Source organism: Vicugna pacos, chromosome 24 (assembly GCF_048564905.1).
Source record: "Vicugna pacos chromosome 24, VicPac4, whole genome shotgun sequence".
NCBI classification, from domain to species: Eukaryota; Metazoa; Chordata; class Mammalia; order Artiodactyla; family Camelidae; genus Vicugna; species Vicugna pacos.
This window is the reverse complement of record NC_133010.1, coordinates 16,510,085-16,537,965: the sequence shown is the minus strand read 5'-3', so window position 1 is coordinate 16,537,965 and position 27,881 is coordinate 16,510,085. Positions and strand designations below refer to the sequence as shown.

The following is a 27,881-nucleotide window of genomic DNA, read 5'->3' as shown; positions in this document are numbered from 1 at the left end:
TACAATAGCCAAGACATGGAAGCAAACTAAATGTCCATCAACAGATGACTGGTAAAGAAAATGTGAGATACACATATATATGAATATTACTCAGCCATTAAAAAGAATGAAATAATGCCATCTGCAGCAACATGAATGGACCTAGAGACTACCAAAGTAAGGGAAGTAAGCCAGAAAGGGAAAGAAAAATACCATATATTATCACTTACATGTTGAATCTTAAAAACAAAAAAAAAAGGACATAAATGAACTGACTTACAAAACAGAGACAGACTCACAGACATAGAAACCAAACTTATGGCTACCAGGGTTGTGGGAAGGGATAAATTAGGAGTTCAGGATTTGAAGATACTAACTACTATATATAAAATACACAAACAACAAGGTCCTATGGTATAACACAGGGAATATTCAGTACCTTGTAATGACCTGTAATGACAAAGAATACAAATATATATATATATATATATATTATATGTATATAGTATTTATATAAATGAATCACTATGCTGTACACCAGGAATGAACACAACACTGTCCTAAATCGACTATACTTAAAAAAAAAACCCAGAGTTCTGCACAATACCTTTGGGCGTTTTTCTGTCCTATCTGTAGTCAGTATGGCTTATGCCAGGGTGCCATGAAGTTGTGTTTGAGGAGAAAGGCTGAGGCTACAACCTAGAGGAGCGAGAGCAGGAGTACTGATGGGACGGGAGGGCAGCACCGTCACTGCTCTCGCTCAGGGTTTGCAATCACTGAGGAGCAAACATTTCAGCATCCTTCAAATACGTGACTCAGATAAACTTAAAAGTTTAAAAATGTATTTACCATCCCGCTCTGTTCAGGAATTTTGCTATTGCCAGGATATGGTCCCAGACATGAGTGGGTTTGTCCCTTCCCTTAAATGAAACCACCTTAATAAAAATGCTGTTTTTCCTACAACTTCAGCAAGAGCCCATGTCTTACACTAAAGCTTGGCAAGACTGTGTTCCAGCGCGAGCAGATCTCTGTTCAGAGCTACATGAACACAAACTGGAATGGACTTACAAACAGCATTAAAAGTTAATGAAAAATCATCCTTGTATATGCCGAACAACAAACAAAAAAGTCAAAGAAAAAAATCTAATTATGTGCTGCTAGTTATAGTTAAGACTTAAGTAATTATTCTGAATTTGAAATTTAGATCATTCCCTCCCTCCTTGATGTAATTATCCATTAGCCTTCCTAATGCACATTTTTCATGTCAAGCGAGCCGGAACTCCAAACCGAGGAGGTGGGGCTGCAAGAGGGAACGGGGGAAAGGCAAATGTGATGCCCATGGAAGCCTAAGACTGTAGGAAGACATCAGCGTTTATTGCACAATCCATCACGAAAATGTGCAGGCGCGCCGAGCTATCTTTATCTGGTCACAATACAAGGGAAATAGATATGAACCCAATACATCTCCAGTGTGACTACTCAAAGGGAAAAAAACAAGCCGGAAGAAGCGAGTTGTTAAGTGAGTGGAAATATCAGCATTTTAGGGCAGAAGGGAAACCTGAACAATCTCTATCATAGCTTCCTTGTGTTTTAGGTCAAGAGACACATTTGGGTGGACGGAGGGCCTCAGCCAAGGACACACGGCTACTAGTTGGAGCTCCCTTGGTGCTAATCAGTGACTATCTCCCTCTCTAAAACATACACCTACTAGGAAAAAACACAGAGATCAGGCAGTGTTCTTTCAACAGACGGACTTCTCAGAATCTCCAACACAGTGACTCTGCCAGTTTGCCGAGGATCTACTCTAATTAAGCACCCAGAGGATGGGCTTGCGGGTGACCCACGCACTGTGAGATGGCCCTGAGCTGACAACTCCAATGAGCACCACCCCTGTAAGTCTCTAGCCTGACACTGATGTTCTGGGTCTCCTGAAATTAGTGTGAGTTCAGGGCCAGGGTCCAGTAATTCTCCAAAAGACTGATTATTTCTTTTTCTCCAATGAACAGTCCTCCTGGTGAGAGGCCACAGTATTCAGTAACACCTTAGTGCATCTTTTGGAATTACGTGAGTTTTTTAAATTAGAAATTTAAATTGTAGAATAAGATAGTCCTTCGTGCCATGAAGACAGAGTATCATGTCCTAGGTTTAGTGAAATTCCAGAGCAACAGAACAAGAAGGGGCAAGAAGTCTGGGGAGGGCAGAGGGGTAATGGGGAGAAATGTCAAAAGACAAGGGAAGGCTCACTCGTTCCCCCAGGACACCCTATCAGTTCTCCAAATTGCCACAGAGCAGCTTGCTGCAAAGCAGACATAAATATCGTGGCAACAGAAGAGGCCATTTTAACGCACTGACACCAAGCGTGTGGTCTGTTAGGATCTAACACGACAGCCAGAGTCTGGCAACACGGCTACTCTCTGCAAACCACCGCCACCAGCAGCACAGACGACCGTGCGTCTGTGCATTCCAGACGGGGCCAGGCAGCTGAACTGGTACCCTGTCACGTCTTCACAATGCTCCTCTCTGGCTCAGGAGTCCTCTCTCCTCGCCTGCTGCAGTCTTTGGCCTTCAATGTCTCTCATGAATATTCGGAGAATACAAACACAGATCAATGGATGTGAAGTTATGAAGTTCTAGGAGCCTTACGAGGGAGCTTTCTGGAAGGCATGGCAACACAATTGTTTGAAGTTGATATAATGATTCACGTAGTAGTGCTATTCACTGTACACGCAAAAAAAAAAAAAAAAAAAGTAACAACCCAAAGGGTCCCCAAAGTCAAAACCGAACAAATGAATATTTAAGAATTCCAGATGCTAAAAATACACCTGAGATCTCATTTTCTTCTTAATCAGAAATTGCTTCAGGGAAGAAGGCTCTTTGCCTTCTGGAATCCAACATCAGCCAAGTTAACTTGGCATCCTGGCAGAAATCAAGGATACCCTGACTCTTGCCAGTTGTGAACAGACAGCATGAAATTTAACGTAGGAGATACGGAGGAAAAAAGCTGCCTACCTGCTGCTGTGAATTAGACAAGACTTATGCTATTGAAATTTCACTGGGTATTGCCTCGGTAGAATTTGAATTTGTTCAGTTTTGATTTTTCAAATGAACACCTGCCATTACGAGCTCAATCTAGCTGATGTAAGAATATTTCAGAAGAATGAGGAACCTATTAAATTCTTCCGTGACTACCAGTTTTCCATTTAAAGCACATCACCATTTCCCCCATCTATTCCAGATCGCTCATCACTCTTTATCGCTCTTTCAAAAACAGAGCATCTCGCTCTCTGGATATGAGATTTCAGGTTGCAGTTATGTCTTTTTCCCTAGCTGTGGGTTATCGGACATACCTTCGATCCAAAGCAAACTGGGAGTCTCTACCTAATTTTCTGCCAGTGGTTCAGTGAATGAACTTCTGATTTCTGTTGGTTATCGAATTGCTTCTGGGAATGGACGTAAAATGCAGGCACTGACCCTTAGTGTCAATCGTAAAATTCTGAGCCCAAAATTCAGAGGCAATTCCATTGTTTACAGTGTATTTCTGGCAGCGTGACCATAAGCAGCCTGACTGCTTTATGGATTTATCTGTCTCCTGAGTAGACTTAAAAGAAGGCTTAGTAAAACCTACATCGGTTTATTGAGTGCATGAGAGCTGGCTGTCACCCTTGTCTTCTCCCCCTAAGGGGTATTTTTTGGCTTTATGCAACTGAAGAGAGTTTTAAAACTGAGTTTTGAAAGTTTGAAAGTAAAGAATTTCCTAGTGTTACTAAATATGTCTTTCTTAGCTAATTATTTTATGATGAGTCATGTAGAAACCTTGGGGACTAACGATAAAAATCATTTGTATTTTAAAGTCACATTTCATATTACAAGAAATGCAAAATTGTGTGAGCCTGGTTTATATGAGCTAATAATTCATAATAAATTGGTTATAAAAGTAATCTGAAAGCTGTTCCTAGGACCATGAAATATATAAATATTTATGTCTATTGCTTTTCATTTGCAAACAACTATTAATTGTGATTTTACCCATACAGTGCATGATAAGCATTCTGGAATTCTACATTTATCATCGTGATGTTTTTATTAAGAGCACGTTAGGGTATTTCCATGAGTACTCTGCTCAGTGCACGGCTACACCATGGAAAGCTGGACGTTCCGCCTCTGTTACTGCTTCTGCTCCGAACGGAACCAAACCATTTTGATGTCAATTTCTGGCCTCAATTTTTAAAAAAATGAATGTGGAAAATTCTCTCTCCATCAAGCATCTTTACTAACTCCGTAGCCAGCTGCCACCCACGCAACAGTTAAATGTCATCGGAAAAGAAGAAAATGGCGCCTGTGCAGGATGAACCTTGTTCCTTCTCCGGGATGGGTCCAGACAAACGGGAACCTTCCCGAGACAACGTCACTGTGGTCAACACTCTTCCTCATGGGCTTTTAAAAATCACTAACACTGGGGACAATGCTTCTGCACTGAGGGCCACACATAGGGGCTGCCCAAGTGAGTTTAAAATCTTCTGGAAAACAAAGAAGTCTCTCAAGGGGAAAACTGAGAAAATAAGAGAAGTGAGAGTTCTGAGCAAAAGGACAGAAACTTACAAAGCACATTTCTTTATCCTAGAGAAAAGCCAGAAAATTATATGACACTGCAAGTTAACTACATTGTCACTATAATACTGCCTGATAAAGAAGTTCTGCACAAGTCTGTTACCACGATAGGAGCACTCCTCTTTCCATGAAATCAGACGGTGGCTTCTCACAGACTCTGAGAAAACATCACTTTCATGGCTATGCAAGTTGGGGGGCAGCCACGCACGCACCTAAGAGAGAAGGCATATACCTGTGTTTCTTTTCCAGGATTTCTCAGAATTTTCAAATTGAGCTGGCCAACTCCCAACTGTCATGGCCAAGGGAAGCGCAGGCCAGGCACAGGGGACGCCACGGCGAAGTGGCCTGCTGGTGCCACCCTCACAGATCGTGTGGCCTGATGGGTTAAGGGTGACGGGCAGGATCTCAACCAACCCTCCTAATCTCCCGTCACGAGTGTTTCGTGGGGAGGCACAGCGAGCACACAAGAGGGGCAGCTCAGACGTCGGAGACACAGGAACTGCAGGGCCCTCGGGTTCAGTGGCCCCGGGACCAGGGAAGCAGGTGAAATTTAGCACAGTTGGAGGGGAAGTGCCACGTGACCCCGGTGGCCAGAAATGAGTCTGGAGAGTTAAGCAGAGGTTGTATCGTGAAGGGCCTCCAAAGGCAAATTTTGCAGTTTAGGTTCATCCCAAGAGCCACTGGGGGCGAAGAAGAGCTTCACGAGGGAAGAGGAGAATGGAGGCATCGCCAATAGCAACGAGGCCTCTAGATCGGGGCGACGGCCTCGGCAGTGAAACGGGACGGACTGGAGAAAAATGATGAGGTGGGCTTTGTGCTTCCTGAGTTTAAGGGATCTGTGGGGCATTCACACAGAGAGGCTGGAAGCAGATGGCACAAGGGACCAGGGTTTGAGGGATGGGGTGACACCGGGCGAGCTTGCAGGTGGGAGGGAAAGAGGCCTGAGGGCAGAAGTCTGAAGAACACCAACACCTAAGGGATGGGAAAAAGGAAACAAAGTCGTCTGAACAAGGAACTGAGACCACAGCCAGAGAAGGTAGGGAAAGTGGACGAGTCTGTCCTCACGGACATCAAGGGAAGGTGGCATTTTAAGAGCCACTAGTATCTAAAACTGCAGAGAGCGAAGAGGGACAAGAGTGGAACACGCAGAGGACTGGGAAGGACTTGCTGGACTTGAGGGCAGGCAGGATACTGGGGGAACGGGGCCGCGGTGGATGAGGAGGGACCGCAGGAGGTAAGGGCAGGGTGAGCGAGCATAATAGAGCAGAGAGAGTGATTACACAAAGTTCTTTTATGAAGTTAAAGGAGCAGGGGAAGGGGTATACTGGGGGGAGAGGAAAAATGTGGTGGAAAGCACTGGGTATTTGGGGTGGGTTGAAGCATGTATAGATACAGACACAGAAGTGACAGAGACGAAAAGACAGGAAGAGAGAAGAAAGAGAAGATGGGCAAGATCACCAAGGAGGCAGACCACTTAGGAGACAAAATATGAGTGGGAGGAGGAGGAAGATGAAGATCGAGGAGGAAGATGGAGAAGCTGGGAGAAGGGCCAGCGATGGGGTGGACACAGATCAGCCTGTATGTCGTTAGGAGGAAGCTCTGAGAGCTTCCTTTCCTGTGAAGTAGGAGGGGAGGTGGTCTGCAGGGAGACATGGGGGAGGGGACGTGCCCGGAGCGCGAGGGAGAAGGTCACACACCTGCAAACTGCCTCTCTGGAAAACAAGAGAGAAAAAGCTCTCGGGAACCCGGGACTGCCAGGTCACATTCAGAGCCCGGCAATGTCTCCTGCTACCAATGTGTCTCCCATCATTTCCCATCACAGTCTACAGCTGCCAGATATAAAAACAGCCAGCCAGGCTGATCTTGAGGGATGACACCATGAAACGGACTATTTTGTATAACAGTTAGTTTATGAGGATTCATGACCTGAACAAAACATCCCTGCAAGAATATTCCAAATGGACTGAACGACCCCCTAGAAGAGGACAGTATTTTTCCCCAACACCTTGAGCCTAGGAAAGTGGGGGAGACTGGCCAGTGCCTATGCTTATTCCAACTTTTGGAATTTCTCATTATTAATAATTTTAATAGGATACTCATTAATTACATGATTTCTGGGTTATGCATAATACACCTATGGGACTGTTTAACCAAAGTTAGACAAAGTTGTTCAATCCTTCAGAAGAGGCCCTGTGGAACATGCAGAGCTGCAGAGCACGCAAATGCGCGGAGAAGGCTGTGGCCGTGCTAGAGGCTGGCTGAGGGGCTGTGAGTCCTGCAGAAACGGGCAGCTGCTCTGTCTCCGGAATCTCTCTCCCGGTTCTCCCCATCGAGCCCTTTGCTGGGGTCTCCTGGGTTCCAGGAGTGAGCGTCCTGACCCTCCGCGGGCTGCCAGTTGGGGAGACAGGCATGAAAGCAAACGTTTGCAACCCGGACTGAGTCACGCCACGAGAGATGGGGATAAAGGCTGCAGAGTAGGAAGGGGAGCCTAGGGATGAATGCTGTCTGCTGGATTAGCACAAAAACATTAACTTTCAATCCCATATATGAAACCCAATGGAACTCTTGGCAATCTGTGACTCGGGAAACACAGCAGAGAGTACACTTAATGAAAACTAAGAGCCCCCTTTTCTTTAAAAACAATCCATGTTTTCTTTTCAGGTTTTATTCCTCTTTAATATGGGATGACCTAGATACCATCAAATTTCCCATCAAATCTTTTAGTTGCTTGATTTACTCTCGAAAGGGATGTGCCCAGAGACACTGGTTCTGCACTGCTGAACCTTCTTTTGAAGTCTGGGGCTGTTACAAGGCGAAGCTCTTCTTCGTGCAGATTTTTCCGCTGGAGAACAGAAGCTACATCCTTGCTCCTGGTGAGGCACCTGGCTGCGAGCCTTCTAGACCGGGTTTGGGAATGGTTATGTTCAAGCCACTTTAGGAAACAAACTGAAAATGCAAAGCGTCCTGAGTCCTCCTGTATCTCAAGGGGAAGGGAGGAGGGAGGGAAGCCAGTATGGAGGGAAGGGGAAGAGCACTGTAGGGAGAATAGGCAGTTATCAGGAACCTCATTTCGTTACTTCCTGTCTATTGCAAATTTGAGCCTTTTCATTGCTTCTCTCTAAAAGGAGAAGGCTGGGGCGAGATGACGCTTCCGTATTTGCGGTTTATTTTTACTAGGAAAATCAGAGAGTTTGGACTAGGCGGTATTACATACTGAACCCGTACTCCCCGCCAGGAGCTAATCTGCCCATCACCACGAATTATGTAACGAGTGGGGTCTCTGCCTTCATACTCGAAGTCCACACTAATGTCGGGTAGTTATTTTAATCGATTTGCAATGAGCTGCTAACTACTCCTGTGGCATGCCAATAAAGCAAGAAGTGCTGTGAGTGCAGGTTCTGTGGTTTGTATTTGTATCTTTCGTTAAACATTTTCAGCGCCCTAAGAAGTCTTAATTTTGATTTGGAAATCTGTGAGTCCACATAAACATTTCTGTATCCATCTTACCAGGATTTTCACTGAACGTTTGCAGTGGTCCAAGAAGTCCTAATTTTGATTTGCCTGAGCAGACAGGAAGATACCATATGAAATCAGAGAATCTTGAAGTTGATGTTATTTGGAAAACATGCAGTTTGACAGCTTTACAGGAACTCTCAAATATGTGAACAAAGATACTATACAGGAGTGTTCTTAACAGGATTGTGAGCAAAAAAAATCAGAAGCACCTTTAATGCATATCGGTTGAAGAATGGACAAAGGAATTGCAGCATATTCACATGACAAAATATTACATGGCACTCAGGTGAATGAATTCAAGCTACAAATATCAATATACGTAAAACTTGAAGACCTAATGTTAAATGAAAAAGCAAGTTGCAAAAGGCTATATATGGAGAGACACCTTTTAGGTAAGGCTAGAAATATGAAAAAGGAATACACATAAGTGCCAAAAACATTAGAGATGTGCACAGGAATGCGGTGATAAAGGTCAAGTTCAGGACAGTGGTTACCTGAGGAGAGCAAGGAAGAAGGGATGGAGATTGGAGAAGAAAAGACACCAGAATCTGGAGAGATTAGTCAACTTGTTCAAGGACACAAAACAGGCTAGAAACTAGAGCCCAGCACTTTCCACTGCAGAACACCACTTCCAAACTGGAGAGCTTCTGAGCCTGTCTTTATTTTTATGTCCCTTTCAGACCCAAAATGAGAGCCACAGGGAATTTAACATTATAAGGGATCTTAAAAAGTCATCATGTGAGGCAACTCCTCCCTCAATTTTCGACTTTTCCTGACAACGTGACTGCCTAACGGTGATCCAGCCTTTGTTCACAAAACACAGCAAAAGGGAAAAATAACCCTCTGCAGGTAACATCCCTAACCTCAAGGAACATATTTCAGGATTCCCCTGGAGCAAATGCCCTGCAAACCAAACACTGCAAATTCTGCAAAATCCTGTGTTAATTAGCAGCCTTCTTTAGCTTAGCTTTTGAGGTGGGTTGATGAATTTAGTAAAGACTTACTGAGCAGCTACTACGTGCCAAGTGCCACGCTAGGTGTTAGAGCACAGCTGTGAGCAAGGCAGCATCATGTGGACCACGTAGTAAAATAAAATAAAACCAGTGAGGGACAAGGAAAATCCAGCAATGGAAACAGCGAAGGAAAACACATCCCAGGAAGAGAGAACAGCTAACACGAAGGCCTCTCTGAGAGGGGAAAAGTCATGTAAAAGAAAGATCCGTCCAAAGGTGGCCAGAGGGGGCTAGTGGTCATTTGATTAAAAAATGGTTGCCACCTTCATCAAAACCAGAGAAAATAACTCAAACAAGTAACTTATTAAAAAAAAAAAGCAATTTTATTTTCCTGACTATATGATCGGCAGTAAGCATAAAGTCTTCCCATGCTATAAATGGCTTTGCTCCAAGTCAGGTATACACAAGCCCCCTGGGAGAAAACAGAATTTCAATACAGCAACAACATGATCAGGATGAACAGCCTGATTTTGGCGGAAAAGAATACACCTTCTCATTAGAGAGACTCAAGAGAAAAGAATTAGGTCAAACCAGTCTAAAAGCAAAACTTCATATGCCACAGAATACACTTAGTTTGAAAAAAGCAAGCGATTACGCAAAGCATAATCAGCCAGAGAAGGACAAATACTGCATGATTTCTATTCCACAAGGACTGTAAACAAACCCAAACCCCCCAAAACAGTCAAGTTCACATGTACAGAGAACAGACTGGTGGTGGCCAGGGGTGGAGGGAGAGGGTAGGAGAAATGGGTGAACTGTTTTTGGTTTTTTATTTTAAATAAATTGATTTCTTTTTTAAAAATTTTAAAATGAAAAAAAAATTAGTCCTGAATAATAATGCTCAGAAGTTATTAGATTTTTACAATGTAGATAAAACCAAGGAACAGTTTTTGTTTGGAATGGTTGAGACTAAACTTGATTCTGGAAAATCTCAACAACAACAAAAAAGAAATAACATAAGGTATTCAGTGGGGTGTTCGATTTTTCACTATTTTGTATATTTAAAAATATGTGTAAATAATTTTTTACTACTTGATAGGGGATTTTATTAGATATACGTATTTCTAACACAGGTTTCATACAGTAATAGAAGATATCATATTTTAAAATAAATATATAGTAAGTGTTACAGTTCAGAGTCACCAGGATCGTCATTTTTAAAACGGTTTAAAAGATCCGGGGTTTCATTCACCACGATCAGGCCGTGGAGGAAGGACGAGCCTCATGCAGTGCTGGCCGGGGATGCAATGAGGACGATGAAGATGCAGAAGTTAAGGAAGTGGGTTCTGGCTTAACATATGGCGCTTTCTAAGGAAGTGGCTATAGAGTTGAGTGGATGCCCTGGGACGTAGTGGATCCTGTGTCCCAGAAATATTCAAACACAATCTATGCAGTCATTCGGCCGGATGTTGGAAAATCTGCTGAAGCATTATTTACCACCCGCACGACAATCCTATTGAGCACCTACCCAACAAATGCCCCAACCTGCAGAGCGAGCACACCCAGGAAGGGAGGCGGACAAGGTCTCTGTCCTCGTGGGGGGCGCAGAACAGTCAAGGGATGCACACAATTAATAATTAAGTCAACAGATAATTAAACAAAGTAATTGCTAATCATGATCATTTCTCCAACGAAAATAAATAAAGTAAGGTGGTGGGGGAGGCTGACGGGTGGGTTGTGGGGTGATCAAAGTAGGTGACATCTGAGCTAAGCCCTGGCAGGTGAGAGCTGGGAGGAGAGCACTTCGGCTCTGAACCTGCGAGAGCGCTGAGCTAGCCAAGGGCTTGGGGTGGCAGAGGAAGCGAAGGGAAGCAGGATGACACCCTGAGGGAACAGAGGTGGGGCTCCCGAGGCGGGAACTGGCTACACCCCCAGCTCTGTGGGCCCCAGGGACAAGTTTCTGGTAAAGGGAATGAGATAGCCCTGAAAAGTTTTGAACAGGGGAGTGGATGTGATCAGATTTATATTTTTTAAAAACAGGTGGTGTACAAGATGATCTTTAAATTTTTTCAAAAGCTGAGATTCTGAATCTGTTATGCTGTCTTAACCCTGTCTAATTGCCCATACAAAACAATTGCGTACCACACCTTTTGGTACTTGTTATGTTTAGCAGCCAGAGTCTACCCTGAGAAAGAGCAACAAGTCGCAAATTTCAACAGTAGCTGCGGGAAAAAAGTGACCCATGCTTGTGAGTTATCCTGAACTGGCCCTCCTCGTTCCTGCATCTTTCCCAGACATGTGTCTGTTCCGCTCTGATCTGGTCCCCTGCATCTGTTGACCTGGCCCCCACCGCTATGCCCCTCCCTCTGACACTTTTATCCGGTCAGCAATCCCATCACAGGCAATTGATCGGGCTCTTTCTCCTGGTCCCAACTCATTACTTTGCCTCAGAATGGAGGGCCTGTCTCCTTCCCTTCACAATGGACTGTCCTTTTGTACCAAAGCCTTGGCCTGAACCCAAGACTTCCTCCCTTACAATCCATGAGCGTATAGTCTCCTTGAGAACAGGGGTTATATCTGGTTCTCTGTTAGATCTCTGCATTCACCACACTGTTTGGCACCGACGATCATTAAGTCTTCAAAAAATACTGCTGAATGAACAAATTCTTGACCTTGGGCAGCCTGTCCGGACACGAGATCCTCCTGCACAGTGACCCTTCTCTCTGCCCCTCAATCTGCCATGCTCCTTCCAACACTTCCAACAACGACTCTGTGCCAGTTAGATTTCCCAGCGATTTTCACCAGGGCCAGAAGGGAGATTTTTTTTTTCCCCTCTTAATCGGTCAAGGCACAAATTTGAGTTCCTGAACTGTGGCTGAGTTGTAACTGGGGTAACTCAGGATAAGCAAGTCTGAGGATGCTCTGCATCACTTCCAGAATAATAATAAAGGAGTTCACATTCATGGTGCAATACTGCTTGTGAGACACCATGCTAAGTGCTTTGCAGGCACTGTCTCCTGTAATCCTGTATGGAAACCATCATTATCCCCATTTTACAGATGAGGAAACTGAGGCTTAGACAGGCTAAGTGATTTGCCCAGGGTCATATGGTTAAAAAGGAGATCTGAGATTTTCAAGATTCCCCTGAATGTAAAACTTGTACTTTTAACAAACTAGAAAGAAGAGCTGTATAAAATAAAATTCACAATAATACACATCCACATACTGAAAATCAGCACAAAGAAATCTATAATTTAACTGATGATAGTATTGAAGGATAGATGGTCATCTGGAACTCTCTGTTGTATAATTGGATAGATTTTCATTTCTTTATCACATATTTTTCCTCTTCACCTCCAAAAAAATCTTGCCCATTCATAATCTTTCACTAGCGTATCAGAGCCCATTTAAGTGTTTTTCTTTTCTTTTCTTTTTTTTTGGTAATTCTGAAGCATTTTATTTTAATAAGAAGCAGCCCAGGAAAACTAAGAAGGCATAGAAAACAGTCCCTCCCTTAGTAGGTTTTTAAAAGCCTCAAAAGAAAAAGGCATGAAAAGAACCCCAGAGTTCTCCTATACCAGTGAAATGTATGTGAGATCAAACCATGCAGAGTTTTAAAACCTTCTCTATTTTCAAGTGATCTCTGGAACCAAAACTTCTTCCAAAGTTCTGTGAGTGATAGTTCAAGTGTCCAAAACTCAGATTCTTTCCCCCCAATTTTTAACTTAACATCAAAACACACATTCGGATACTTTCTGGTTTAAAAAGAGGCTGCCCTTAAAAATGCCCGAAGCCCCTGACATTATCTGAAACACACCTGAAATACACAGGTCCCTGTCTGCCTGGAAAACTGCAGAACTACCGCCGGGGCACAAGCCAAGTACAAGGCAAAGTTCCAGATGGAAGCCTTATGAAAAAGAACGAAACTTTCCTTCAGTAAAGCAGTCATCTAAAGGAATCCTGGTTCTGACGTTTATTCTCACTGTCATGAGGAGACTGTGGAAAATACTATATACTCCATTTAGGACATATTGAGAATCAGAGAAAGTACTTCTAGCAATCACAAATAAAAATTAAGAGGAGAAATTGTAAATGTTTCACCAGCCCAACGTAAGTGGAGAAAATAATTACCCAACTTGGAAAACGTATGAACTGGATTAAGAATCCAATGTGCAGAAGAGATTATATACATCTATAAACTTGTGAATCCAGCTGAGGTTTACCACGTCAGTGATTTAAAAACCTCTGTACTGACGCTACAGCATTTATTATACGTTTATCATGTCCACTTTTTGGTTAGGAGGCTCTTTAAGGGCTCACGAGGCATAGGAAAACCTAAGCGTGGGTCACACTTTGAAAACTCTAAGCTTTGTATCTTTGAGCCAGTCACTTAAAGTTTCCGTTTGAAGTCTCAGTTGCTTCATCTGTGCTCTAGGGGCAATATTCACCGCTTCTCCATCACAGAAGCAATGTACAGGTCTGGACTTCAGAGAGACACCACCTGGGTTTGAACCCTAAAGGTCTTCCCTCTGCACCTAACCCTACACATGTGGGCCTTGGATAACGTTCTGACCCACCTGCAGCTCACTGTCCTTGTCTACACACCCAGAATATCACACCCAGGAAGACATCGTTAGGTTAAGAGAAAATACACGTAAACATTTGGCACTTACTAAACTTTCAATAAATGGTAGCTATTGAGGTTGTGGACATATTTTGTAAACTGCATTATATATGGAAGGTTATGACATGACTTGACTGTTTCTTCAAATATCATGTGTCTTCCTACGGACCATAACATTTCTTCATTTGTCTACATATATGAATATAATTTCTTTTACATATTGCAGCCCCCTTGTGATACTTTTCTTGAGAAATTTTCTAGGAGGCAATGATATTAGCAAACTTCCCAATATGAGGTGTCTTTGATTCTTCCTCCTTTGCTGCCATGGGGTCTACAGTCTGCAGTGAATTTTTAACACACTCATTCAATCAACACCTACTGCAGGCTTCTACGTGACAAGATCTATGCTAGGAATTATACCGCAGGAGGAGTTAGCCTATATATTTTATCACAGATGGTTTCATTAAATATTATAAGTTGTTATGATAAAACACTGCAGTGATAATATAGAAAACTTAAAAAATGTTATAGTTTCCATATAAGTTTTGACAATACATTACATACTCTGTTGAAAATAATTCTATGCAGTCTTTTCACAGGAGTTGCTATATAAATTAAATAAATCCAAAGTGTCTGTAAGGCTAAACCAAGGAAAGGGACTTAAAGATGGAAACAAATTTTAAAATGATCATATTTGTGACTTAGTGTGGAATTACCTTTCAGAATAGACCCTTCAGGGCTTTATATCTGGAATAATTTTAAAATGGGCCACAATTGGAAACAAGTAAGAAATTGTTCTGTTTTTACTTTGTTTTTCTTAATAGTGACAAGCATAGGCTATTTCTACTAATGGAAAACATGGATTTGACAACACCTATGTGTATATATTTCTACGATGTTCTAAAACATTTCCTTTAATCGTTATAAATATAATCCACTTTAACAGTAATTGAGTGCCTCCAATGTACAGCAATTACAAACTGAATGGTGAAAGTACAGGATAAGTATAGTAGGCAGCTTCAAACTACTGCTCCTGGACCAAACCGGCCGACGACCTGTTTTTGTAAATAAAGTTTTATTGGAACACGTCCTGATCCATTTGTTTACAAATAATCTTTGGCTGCTTTTTTGATCCACTGGCAGAGCTGAACAGTTCTGATAGAGACCACACGGCCTACAAAGCCTGAAATGATTTTTAATTTTTACTGAAAAGGTTTGCCAACTCTGTATGTAAAGGTAGTAAGGAATTGCTACACCAACTGGAGCAGCAACACAAAAATTAAAAAGGAATTGAAAGAGAGAGTTTGCTGTATATTCACCTCCTTTCAGGCCTATGCCCAGTGCTTAGCGAACACATCAAGGGCAGGATAAATGCTCCACGTCTGTGGAGACAAAGTCTCCACAAACAGTCCTTACTGCCCAAGAAGGCTAAAGGGCTACTTCCCCAAGATGACAGAAATTCCAAGTGTGGCCCCAAGGGACCAAGCAAATGCTCACCAGAAATGTACACCCAGCCTTTCTTTGGGGAGCTGGGGGTTTTCGTTTGTGTCTCATGTTTTATGTTGCTGGAAGTATGGTGATTTTCCAGGTATCCACAGACATCACAGCTTATTTAACTGAAAATGACCATTATAATTAAAAATTGGAAAAAAAAAAAAAAAAGAAGTTGCGGTGTTACCTGTGCGCTGTTCTTCAAACCAGACTTGCAGGTACATGAAGAGGAGCAGCCCTGCGACCCCAAACATGAGCACTGACAGGAAGACTTGTCTGGGGGTCATGACCACTTCAGAAGGCTGCATCTCTCCTCATTTCTGAAGACCGCAGGATTTGGTTTTCCACAGACCTTCAGCCCTTGCTTTTTCTCTGAGGAACCATTCCATGCAGTAACCTAGAATTTTAAAAAAAAATCCATACTGTACCTTGCTGATGACATTTCTTCCCAAATATGGTATAAATACGCAGTATGTCAACAAAACTGAGGATTTACATGAACTTTAACACTCTTCAGACAGAAGGGACTGTGGCTGATGTCCCTGGAAAGGCAATTTTCTGTTGTTACCTTTATCTTATCTAAGGAATGTGCTATCCTGCAGTTAATAAGTAACAGCCTAACATTTAATTGGGTAAAGCACGCCCAGACTTCAGCTCTCCTATATTGTAAAGTTGAGTTCAGGTTACCTTAAAATGGTTGTGAGGGCAAAAAAGACTCTTAGAATAGACTGCTGAAGATGGAATTTTGAAAAGCATGTTCATAGAAAAAAGGGGAGAAAAAAACCACTTCGTGGTTTAGAAACATATAAAATTTAAAAACATAGGGTTCAATCTCTTATTTCCCTCTCCTGTAAAAGTAATAGGTTTCTCCAACTTAAAGAGTACCCTCGAAATCCCTCAGAGGCATAGGAGGATAAAGATGAAAAGGTCAAGGTTCAAAGGCCTCTTCCAAAATAACCTGGGAGTAGAGAAATCTACGTTAGATTACAGAAATTGACTTCAGTGATAAAAGATTACTTTATTTAAAGAAATACTGACATGACATTGTTTAAGAATGACCTCATTTAGTGGAATCTTAACTTTATATATATATATATATTTTTTTTAAGCTCCATCCACTTCTGAGAATTTAATTAAGATGTAAACCCTCTTCTCAGACAAATATAAACACACACAAAGCCTTGTGTAAAATGTCAGTCTGTACGTACCCTTACTGAAACCCAAGTTAAGAAGCCTTGCTCCCCGTGAACTGCTGTGCAGATACGCAGTAGCTTGCATGGTGAGCTCACCTAGTTAGCAGACAGCTAATGAGGCCAAGGTCATGGCTTTGTGTCTGAGGCCCACCGAAGACTTTGGCTCTGTTCCTCGGCCACACCCCCTCTTGGGATGTGCTGAATAAATGGTTTCTCAGCATGAGGACATCACGCACACACTGCTGTGTCTAAAAATTCTCTCTCCTTTTTCTCCAAAACTGCCTCAAAAACTTCTGAAAGAATACTGATTTAGCCTTTGAAAAGAGGTGTCTGGTGAGGCGCCAGGTAAAAGTTAGAAAGTGCTGTGGGAGATGGCGAGGCTGGTTAAAGGATAATATTAGCTATTCTTGGCAAAACCAACTCTCACACAGCTGCTGGGCTTCAGGGGTAACCTCTGAGATCAGAATTAGACGTGGATGTGGTAGAACCATCTCCTGATTAGAAAAAAACGAGATCCACCCAACAGGTAAAAGTGTTTATATGCAGAACAACCACAAAAAGACATATTATAAATAGATTTTTTTTCCTTCATATTTTAATTATTCCACGGAAGGGGCCAGATTAAGAGCAGTGACTGTCAGCATTACCTGAGGGGCTTCCTCGAATCCACCTCTGAGTCCCTTGAGGAAGGGGCAATGGTTAACGTTTTCACAAGTGCTTTAGGGGATTTCGGCAGGAGAGGAAGTTTTTAAATAAGTAAAAGAACTGAGGATATTAACATACTGCTCACTTGGTGGGTTATACTTTGCTTTTGTATCGATTCGAAACTGAAATATTATGGGCTTTCTAAACATAAGCAACCACGAACAGCTCCCGAGGGAGATTTGCAGCTTGAGGTGTTCCAAGATCGAATCCCTCAAGGAAACTAGGAATAGAAGCCAGCTTTCTCTTTTCTTGATGCTTCAGTTAAACGAGGAACAGACATAATTCTCGGGCCCACAAGAAGATTCAGATAGGAGGAAACCAGTTAAACCAAATCTACTAGGAACAAAGAAATAGTTGTTTACAAGAAAAAAAGAGACTCTTACAATCTGTCTACATAATTAAAACTTATCTGGGAAGAAAGAGGAGAGAAGAAAATCCATAAATCAGAACAGAGCCAAAGGCCTGTGGGAACGGTGGCTGTGAGAGCCAATGGAAGTCCTCCCTGGGGGTTCGCAGGGGAAAATTATTACCTACGACGCTGGAAGAAGATTAAGAATTTGCCCTTCCTTTCTTCGGGAGATGCGGCTCTCTGCTGACACATCCTCCTGGGTAAGAAGTCAGTAGAAAACCCATAATGGTTATTATGGCAGATGTGGGCAGAGCAGAGCGATGAAAGCCACAAGGCAGAAAGGCAATCTGGTGTAAAACGGAGAGGTACGTTTGATTTTCTCCCATCTCAGTCCATTAACCCAACATTGGCATCAGGAAATGGCTCTCATTAAACAAAGGTGAGGCACGAGGAGCAGCAGTCTTGCTTTAAGCAAACCTGAAGGTCAGGTGTGATGGGAAAACACACCTATTTGGAGCCCAAACATCTACCACCACGCCTGCGGAAAAAGTGCAGACTACTGGAGACTGAAATTACTTGGAATAATGCTATTTTATGTACAAGCATCATACAACATTTCCACGGTCAAAGGCTTCCTGTATTTTGTACAATCCTGCCTCTCCTCGCTCATACGTACCGTCTACCTTGAACCTAACAGGTACTCAACAATGGGCTGCACTGAACTGAATTTGGGGCTCAATAACAAAATACAGGTAATTAATTTTCCAGTTGTATTTGTAAATCATTAGTTCTAAGCTACAAATGGAGAAATATGGACTATTAAAATACTGAAAGGGTCTATGTGATTTTGTCAATAAATACTATTGCATTTACTTTTCCCTGCATATCCTATGGATTAATTCCTAATAATTACAAAAATATAGAAATAATTATTTCACTCCATTATCTCTTTCCCAACACCTTAAAAGTCATTCTTTCAAATGACCCTGGCTACCAAAAGAAGCATTTGGGGACTTAGTATAGTGATAGATTCCAGGAGGGAGGCAGTTTATTTAAGAGGAAATTTTGAGTTGTCCAGTTTGCCAGAAGCCTACAATTTTAAAGGAGGGAGGTATGGAGTTTGAGAAAGGTTTGGATCTAATTATGCAGTTTTGGTGGGAGAAAACCCCCAGAGTCAGGGGGACCCCCATCCCTCCCCACAAGCTCAGCAGGACCTCAGCAGTCCTTGCCTCCTGCCTCCCTCCATAGCAGCTGCACCACACTCCTCTTTCCCACTCTCTGAGCAAACAGACCAACAGGGACAAACTCCCTCAATTTACTACCACCCCTCGCAAAGTTTACTGTCATCTGGCTCCATCCTCATCTCTTTGTCTCTATTTCTGACGAACAAGAGCCCTCACTCTATCCTCCATCTCTTGCGGGCTGCTGTGAAACGCGGCTACATCACCTTGCCCAGCCCAGGCTGGGTCTCCTTCTGAACCTCTTCACCCAGTGACTTGTTCCTCTGAAACCTCTCCAGCCGTTACCCCACTGCTGTCATTCCCACGCAAGCCTCACCACAGAGTACTCTGCCCAGAGTGCCTCAGTGCCTACTTCCCAGCCTTTTCTCAACCCACAGCTGCCCAGGAAGCTGGAGAAGATGAGTGAGGTGCAGAAGTTGTGTAGGGATGGAAAATTTATAATAACTTGGGGTTTTGCTTTCCTTTTTTTGCTATTCTAGTTCCTCTTCTATGAGTTTCCTGTTTATACCCCTTTCTCATTTTTCTTATTGATCTGCCTAGTTCTTCATGCATTTTAGGTGGTAATTCTTTATCAGTTAGGAGCATTACAAAAATCTTCCTGTCCGTGACTTTTTTCTTTCTTCCCTCTCCCTCCCTCCCTTCCTCCCTTCTTTCCTCCCTACCTCCCGCCTTTTGCTGGTGGTGTGGTTGTTTTACTATGCAGAAGTTTAAAATCAATTTTTATCATTCTTTTCCTTACTGATTTATAGTCTTGAAAGAAAACCACATGATGTATTCAGAGTCAGGAAATTGGGGAGAGTGTAATAAAGGGGGTAATTTACAAAGATGTGTTCGGGGTTTCGAGAAACCAACAAGGGGTAGGGCAGTCCCCAAGGAAAAGTATCGGCAACCACTCCTAGAAGTGAAGACAGGAAGCAGAGAGCTATTCCTGAGCCTGAGAGGGGGCTGGAGGCAGGCGCATGGCTGACGGGAGATGCAGCCTGCCGAACAAGCACAACCCGCTGGAGCCAGGTGTTCAGGTGACCGGCTTCCTTAACTTCCTCCTGTCCTGACACTTCCTGCCAGTGACCCACTTGGCAAAGCCAACCCAAAGCTTGAGGACAGGAGAGCTTTTTTATGTAACACATTCCCGTGAGCCTCCCAAACCACAGGGAAGAGAGGGGATGGGGGACGGCGTTCTTTACAAATGTTCTCAGGTAATATTCCTCACCTTCAAATAACACCGGCATTCTTTCATATTTCCTTTCAGAGGTTTTAAAGTTCTACTCTCCATATTGGGAATGTGAATCCACCTGGAATGCTTTTGTGTGCACGTGGGCTGTTTATTTCACATGGACAACAACAGTCCAACTCTATTTACTGAGTGGTTTATTATTTTACTATTGATTGTTAATGCTGATTTTGTTATAGTCCAAGTTCCTGTGTATGCTTGTACAAACATCTGCGCCTATCTTTGAGGACTGGAAAATGAATCTGATTACTGATCTAATTTTGTTAACGGTTATGCGTTTATTCATTTTGCTTTTTTGAGTCAGCTGTAGAAAATTATATTGCCTACACAATTATCATTTCCTTTTCACATCCAAATTTATAAGCACAGGGTTGTTAACAGGATTTTCGTATGATTTTAAAGATCTCTTTCATAGTTGTAAATATAGCCCCCTTTTCATTCTCAGTATATGTGTTTGTGACTTTTCTCTTATTTTCTTTGAACATTCTTATTAGAAGTTGTCTGTTTTATTTTAAAGTATACTGTAATTCCTCTCTATTGCTTTTTCTATGTTTGTTTTTATTCTCTCTTATTGATTCTTCTTTTATCTTCATTTCTTTCTTCATTCTGGTTTTTTTTTCCTTTAGGGGTATCTGTTGTTTTTTTCCCAATGGTTTTGAATTGTGAAAATTAATTCATGCATTTTAGATCTTTTTTATAAAACACATTTATGTAAGCCCACTAATTTCCTCCAAAATTATTTTGTGCCATATCACATGATTTTACATGTAGCATTGTCACCATCCAGTTCTAAATATTTTGTAATTTAAATCATCATAAATTTGTTTCTTATTTTTAAAATGGCTTTTCTCTTTCTTCTTCTTTTGTTTCCTAAAGTTATCGAATCCTCTCTGTTCTTCTTTATGCTTTCTTTGAATCTGTAGATTTCATTTGTTAGCTAAGCAGTACTTTAAATTAAAAAAGACTATCCTCTTAATAATAAATTTTTCTCACAAAGTTTATAGCTTTCACAGGAACTTCAGCATGCTTTAAATACTTGTTGAACTGTGTTTCCTCACTCTGATCACGCTTGAGATCTATTTAATTTCAACCATTCAAATAATACATTTATTATTAGTTATTAAAATAAACTTTTTGGTATTCACCAATTTCTGTGTTCAGTGTTAATTAGCCTGTGTCAGACTTTCTACCCACAGAGCGGTAAAATAATACATTTTTGCTATCTAATCCACTAACTTTGCTATGATTTGCTATAGCAGCAAAGAAAATTAATAAAGTACATTTCTATTACAGAGTAACATGCTAAAGGAAGATCGTTTGTAAAATTACTATGAATGGGTAGTACTGATCTTTTCAAATAATTTTCACATGGTTTCTCAGGTCTAGTGTTTCATGGTCTATTCCTGTAACAGCTCCATTGTTCATCATATTTTGTCACACAGAGCATAGAAACACATTCCTTTACTAGACACTAATTTGTAGGTACTTCCTTATGCATTTTGTTGCTTTGATTTCCTGTGTAATTTATTTTAACAGGTACCTTCTACTTTTAGCTATTGTAATTAAATTTTAATTATAATTAAAGTTTTTAATAAGACAAGGCTTTGCCCTTAGAGTCTTTGTTTTAGAAGAAAAAGTTTTAAACTCATATTTGACATTTTAGTGTTCAGTGTAGAGTTTCTCGTTTTGTTTCTTTAAAGACTGCATAAGACTAAAACCAAGGGCCCTTGCAAACATTTGTCTGTATTAAAGATGGGAAAAAATAAAAACACCCATACAGATTGTTGTTGAATAGACTGTTCATCCCATTTCTCATTTTCACTTGTTTACTTGTTCCTCATTCTAAAGATGTCTAAGTGTTAAATATGGATGACACAAAAATGGTGTTGGAGCATCCATCTGTTCAAGCACAGTCACAAGAACCTACAGCATGTATTTACATGCCAGTCAGGAATCACCAGGATCACATTAAGGAACACGTAAGGCACTTACAGCATCAAATTCTACTTCATTAAAGAGTCCTGTGAAGACAGAGGGAGTCCTTGAAAAGTTTTTTGGAGTCCTGGGATTTGGGCACGGCGGTACAAGGAAACGGCGATTTGAGCGGTCATGTCTAAGACAACTTGAAGGCATTACTGGTGAGGGATTATGTCAGGTGAGATAAGTGAGGACTGCAGACTGGGTAAGGGGGTCAGCAAGTCCAGTGAAATGATGGAGTTTTAGTTACCATAATAATTAACAGCACAACCTAAGAAGTGCTAAAGAAAAGACGGCTTCCAGTCCACGATTGGGACTGACTGTGGCGTAACCAATAGAAACGGGCAGGTTTCAAGTAAGAAGTGGAAGGAAAGGCTCTTCAAGTGGGTGTTGTGTTGCCTCCTTAACACCCATCCTGCTGCTCTGTGTGGAAGCCACACAGTTTAGAACGGACTGTCTCTACCTCCAGCTCCAGCGATTGGCCCCCAATAGTGTAATTCTAACATGGTAATTAATCCTATGGTCAAAACAGTTGGTTCAGGAAAGGCCCCGAGTATCATTTTCCTGTAGCTGCCATAACAAGCTACTACAAATGTGGTCGCTTAAAACAACAAAAATTTCTTCTTTCACAATTCCAGAGGTCAGAAGTCCGAAATCAAGGTGCGGTCAGGGCCACATTCTGCCTGGAGGCTCTAGGGGAGAATCCTTTCTTGCCTCTTCTGATTTCTGGTGGCCCCAATCTCGGCTTCTAACTTCACATAGCCTTCTCCTCTGTGTATTTGATAAGGATATTTGCCCCTAGATTTGTGGACACCCCACCACCCCCCGATTATCCAGAATGAGCTTACCTCAAGATCCTGAACATAATTACATCAGCAAAGATGTAATTCTTTTTCCAGGTAAGGTCACAGGTTCTGGGATATACAGTGTGCACAGATCTTTTTTCGGATCACCATTCAACCACTGAAACAGGCTTTGCCTGGCCACAGTGACTGTCTTGGGAGTGGCTTAATTATAATGAAGCTCAGTGCTATGGTTGGATGGTCAGGAGATGTGGTATTTCCTTCCGCTGTGAACGTGAATAAGGAAGCACACAGTTCCTGTTGTTGCTGGAAGGCTCCTGGCGACCCTGATGGAAGCCAGCCTAAAACTCAAGACAGCACAGAGGAAGGCAAAACTGAAAACTTGCAGAGAAACAAGAAAAGCTCTGACTGACCCTGATGGGACTCACTCTGCTGCTGAATTTGTAAATTACAGGAGCCAATAAACTTCCTTTATTTTTCAATGTACTACAAAGCAACTGGAAGTACAGTGAGAGAGCTAAGGAATTAGCTATATTTTGGGTGTAGCGATTTTGGCAAGATAACCAGAAACAAATGAAAACAGTAGTGCTAACATTTATTGAGCAGTTATATATTCCAGACACTATTCTGAGCTTTTATTTTGATTATTTAATTTAATTCTCACAAGTAACTCTACTGTCTTCCCAGTCAAGAAATCTGCAGGACTGGCTCATGTACCCACATGGTCTGAAGCAGAATTCAATTGAGAGATGAAGTGACAGGTGTCAGAGGGAACAGACCACAGAGGACCCTGGGGTCAAACTATGGTGATTTCATTTGTCCTGTGGACACCAGGGACTGAAGCACAGTTCTGAAGGGAGTCTGGAAGGATCAGGTTTGCACTGTGGGACAATCCCTTGGCGGGAGCTGGAGATGAGACTGAAGGTCAGGAAGAGGACAGCAGCTGGCAGGGAATCCCCAGGGCAGGGGTTGGGCTCGATTTTATTCCAATGCCCAAATCCTTCCATCCTTCCACTCATGCACACCCTCCTGTCTTTCATCACTGGAGGTGGTTTATCACAGTGGTTAATTAAGTGTGAAGATCCTGCCGCCTGACTCTTGAGATCCAGTCACAGCTGGATGACTTAATGAGTTTTGTCACACAGCTGGAACCCCTGGAACCCCTGCGTGCCTCAGTTTCCTTACATCTAAACTGAGGACAGTAAAAGTATTTACCTTGTTTGGTAAATGCTGTGAAGCAGGTCAATACATACAGGATATTTAGAAGAATCCCTGGCCCATAGAACTTATGTACAATATTAAAATGTTAATATCTTTGTGTTTCAGCTGTCTAGCACAGGAGACGGCTATGTTGCAGTCAATCAATAGGTATCTGTTGAAAGGTCGAGTATTTTTACTTCAAAAGGCAGTCAGTCTGTTTTGACTGTGAAAAAGGTTTATTCTTTCAATTCACGCCAACTCGACCCAATCAATAAACAACCATTAGGCTGGACGACGACTGCGGCTGGCGCCTGACACTGGAGGCAAAGCGGAAAGGAGTAGGGTTTAATCTCTGATCCTCCTCAGCGAGCATCTGAACCCAACTCTTCATCACTTGCACAAGGTGGTACCAGAAGAGCCTTCTAGAACAACTCATAACAGATCTGTTCTCTCCTTTACATGACAGACTTTTCAATTATTGAAAACAATTATCCTGTCTACCCTTAATTCTTTTTTACTCCAAGATAAACAATAAACACGCACAATTCCTTCAGCCATTCCTAACGGGATACGATTTAGGAGTATTCAATCAATTTAATCATCCTCCTCGAGACACGTTCGTGTTTGTTAATGCTTTTCTTTAAATGCAAGGCTCAGAAGTAGACAGAATCATCTAAGCATGATTGAATGGATGAGAATCAGCACCCATAAAAATAATGTCTAAACTTGAGTGCCTTCACAGATAAAATGGGAGAATAAACCAGGTTACAGGTTAGAGCCTTAGGGGCTTCCTTCAGTCCAAACGGGAGGAAAACAGAGAGACCTTCTTTAAAAAAAAGTCAAAGGGAAGGATTGTGAAGTGGGAAACATGCCATAAAGAACATGCAATTAAGAAACTAAGACAGGATATTATTACACGGCAGACAATAAATAAAACATTTGCTTAATAAATACATGCAGGGCAAGGATGCAAGAAATAGTAGGCATGAAGGTGAACGATGAAACATGGTCACCCCCAAAAGTGGAAAAAGAAGAGAACAGAAGAGATGATTATGTCAACATGAAATTATTGAGAGAAGATCAAAGCAGACTGGAGGATTTTGAAAAGACAAATTCCAAGATAAGAATGTTCTAATCCAACCATTGTCTGAAGTGTCAGAAGAGAAAAAGGGGTATTTCCTGTAGTGCACAGTAGGGAAAGATACCTTTTATACATAAAAATGTAATTCATATACCCTTGAACCTTAAATAATAATGAGGTACTCTGGGTAATATGTACACAAGCAATACACATTAATCTAAATTTTTGTTCTTTGTTTCAACGAGAGTCGGACATGAGTTTTTCACAGCAACTGAAAGAGGAAGTTGCTTTTCAGGGAGATAATCTAATATATATAGGAATTATAAAGTCTAGTGAGTTTGGTGGGGTGTTATGACTGTGACATAATGCAAAAATGAGATAATGCAGGAGCGAGTGAATGAGAGAGAGAGAGAGAGGGAGGGACAGTGAGCAAGAGAATTTTAAAAGCTTCCTAGCAATGTATTTGCTTCCAAAAGACCTCAAAAAACAAACAAAACCCAGCATGCAATTAACTATTATGCAGATATAACACTGACATTATAGATAAATGATTAAAATTATACAAAAAGACCCATGATACCTTCTTAGGTGAAAAGGGCACAGGTTATAAAACCACTGGAACACGCAGTTTGCTAAATATTGTAGTTCAGCCCCTGGTCACAGGGTAGAATTGCATTCTGGCCCCTCTTATGATTGGTGGGGGCTGCGTGACTAGTTAAAAAAAAACAACAAACAAACAAACAAACAAAAACATCCCTGCAGCAAGGACGAGGCCACACACAACAGAATGTCAGGACGTCATTTTGATCTTTCCACTTCTTAAGAGTAAGCAGTAGTTCAAATTAGAATTGGAGCTACAATATAAAACAGAACGGATCAAAGTGGTTTTGGAATGTTACTTTTTACAATATAACAGCAATATCTGTACTTAATTAACATCCAATAATTAAAACGACTTCTAGGACAACAAATTCCTGGGACAAAGAATTTAGTCAAAAAGTTTGGCATTGCTCTACATTCAACAAATTGTCTTGATATGTTTTCAAATTGGTATCTTACAGTGAGACAATGAAACATAGACTGTTTTATTATTACTGTTGTTACTTGTTGTTAGCTAGATAAAATATCTCTTCTAGGTTGTCACCTACATATTACACTATTTCTAAATTCCCTCTCTGCTCATCACAGTAACAATGAAACCCTTGTAAAACTATCACATTTACAGGATATCCTGTTTCCTTATGCCAGATATGTTAGGCAGTTATTTATATGAATGATTAGCTAGACAGTCAATACCTATTTGGAATATTGATTTTTCCCTTTCATTATATATTATCTAGACATCTAATATGTTGCTACTGTATAATGTTTCTTAGACTAAGGATAGTACTGCTTTCCAAAAGATAGTAAAATTCTAGAGCTAACATAAAACTCTATAAAACACTAGAAATATGTGTATATTCAAAAATGATTTGTTTCTTACAGACAGTGAAGTTTGTGAGCCAGGCACTCAAGGCTGGCTTCAAGCAATCTCATGCAAATATTTATTAAATGCTATTATGTGCTCCCTCTCTTTGCTCGTTTCACATTCCAGCCCATCTGTGCTTCGCCTGCAACCATTTAACAGAGAAACAACACGAATAAAACAGCAAAGGTGCTAATCTACAAATCTTGGTTTCAAAAAGAAAAATAAATTAAGCCTGCAAAAATATCTACTGACAAAAATCAGATTGTAAGCTCTTAAGGCATTTCCAAAGAATATACCATGAAACGGTGCTCAGGCAGAGGGCATACCTCAGCAGCAGAGTGCGTGCTTAGCACACAGGAGGTCCTGGGTTCAATCCCCAGCACCTCCATTAAAAATAAATAAATAAACCTAATTATCTCCCCCTCAATTAAAAAAAAATACAGTGCTCATAATAAAATATCAAAGTAACTGCCATAGGGGAGTTGTTGAAATAAGTGTCGTTTTTATTGGGAGGGCTAAAATGATGCTAACAAAGGAAAGCCAGAATAATATATAACTCTGAAGATTAACATTCCACAAAAAAGGCAGGAAATACAACAAAACATATAAAAGAAAGGGTTCTGAGTCTGAAGGGTACCACAAGATTATGAATAACTAGTGATGCTTTTAATGCTATTATTATTATTAAACTAAACTAAACAAACAAAAAAATTCAAAAGGTCTGTAATTTATACCCTTAGAGAGTTAAGAGAAAAGACCGGTTCCAACAAACAGGATCCTTTAATAAAAAGAAAGGAAATCAGAGCGCGCGCACACACACACACACACACACACACACAAAGGTCTTGCAAATGAAAAATATAACCAGAGTGAAAATTCAACATATAGGTTAGAAGACACACTAAGGCAACTTCTAAGAAGGTAGAGCAAAAGAACAAAGGGATAGAAAACTGGACAAGAAATTAAAAAGCCAGGAAATAGAATTTATCTAAGAGATTCAAAATCCGAATAACAGAGAAGGTCCAGGCAGAGAGGACTGAGAAAAGGAAGGAGTTCAATACTGATATAATTTAAGAGAATTTCACGAAAATGAAGGACATGAATTTCCAAATATAAAGGGATCGCTGAGTATTTAGCACAATGGGTATGAAATAAACGCACGAAGGGACATTGTATAGATATTTCAGAACACTAGGAAGAAAGAAAAGATTCCGTGTTTTGCCACAGAGAAACAAACAGGTCATATTCAGAGCATCAAGAATCAGAATTCATCAGACTTGTCAACAGTAACAGTGGAAACTAGAATAAGGCCACGGAGCAAGGATGCCTTCACATTTCTCAAGGAAAATCATTCTCACTTAAAGTTCTATTAAGTGCTACCAAATTCTGCCAAAGTCTCAATCAAGGGTGTGGGAAAAAAAACCCTACAGATCAGTATCTCTCATGAACATAGATGTAAAAA

At 41.3% G+C, this 27,881-nt stretch overlaps 1 protein-coding gene across 2 annotated transcripts in view; it reads right to left on the bottom strand.

Moving 5' to 3' along the window:
- Window positions 1–27,881, bottom strand: part of CHST9 (carbohydrate sulfotransferase 9) — a 187,364-nt gene that overhangs the window by 145,821 nt on the left and 13,662 nt on the right. Inside the window, exon 2 of one of the 2 annotated variants that reach the window (XM_031690310.2) lies at window positions 15,359–15,568. In XM_031690310.2, the coding sequence (XP_031546170.1) occupies window positions 15,359–15,479 (121 nt within the window). In that variant the 5' untranslated portion in view covers window positions 15,480–15,568. Of the gene's footprint in view, window positions 1–15,358; window positions 15,569–27,881 lie in introns of those variants that run through there. The other variant, XM_031690312.2, reaches the window with a different exon arrangement.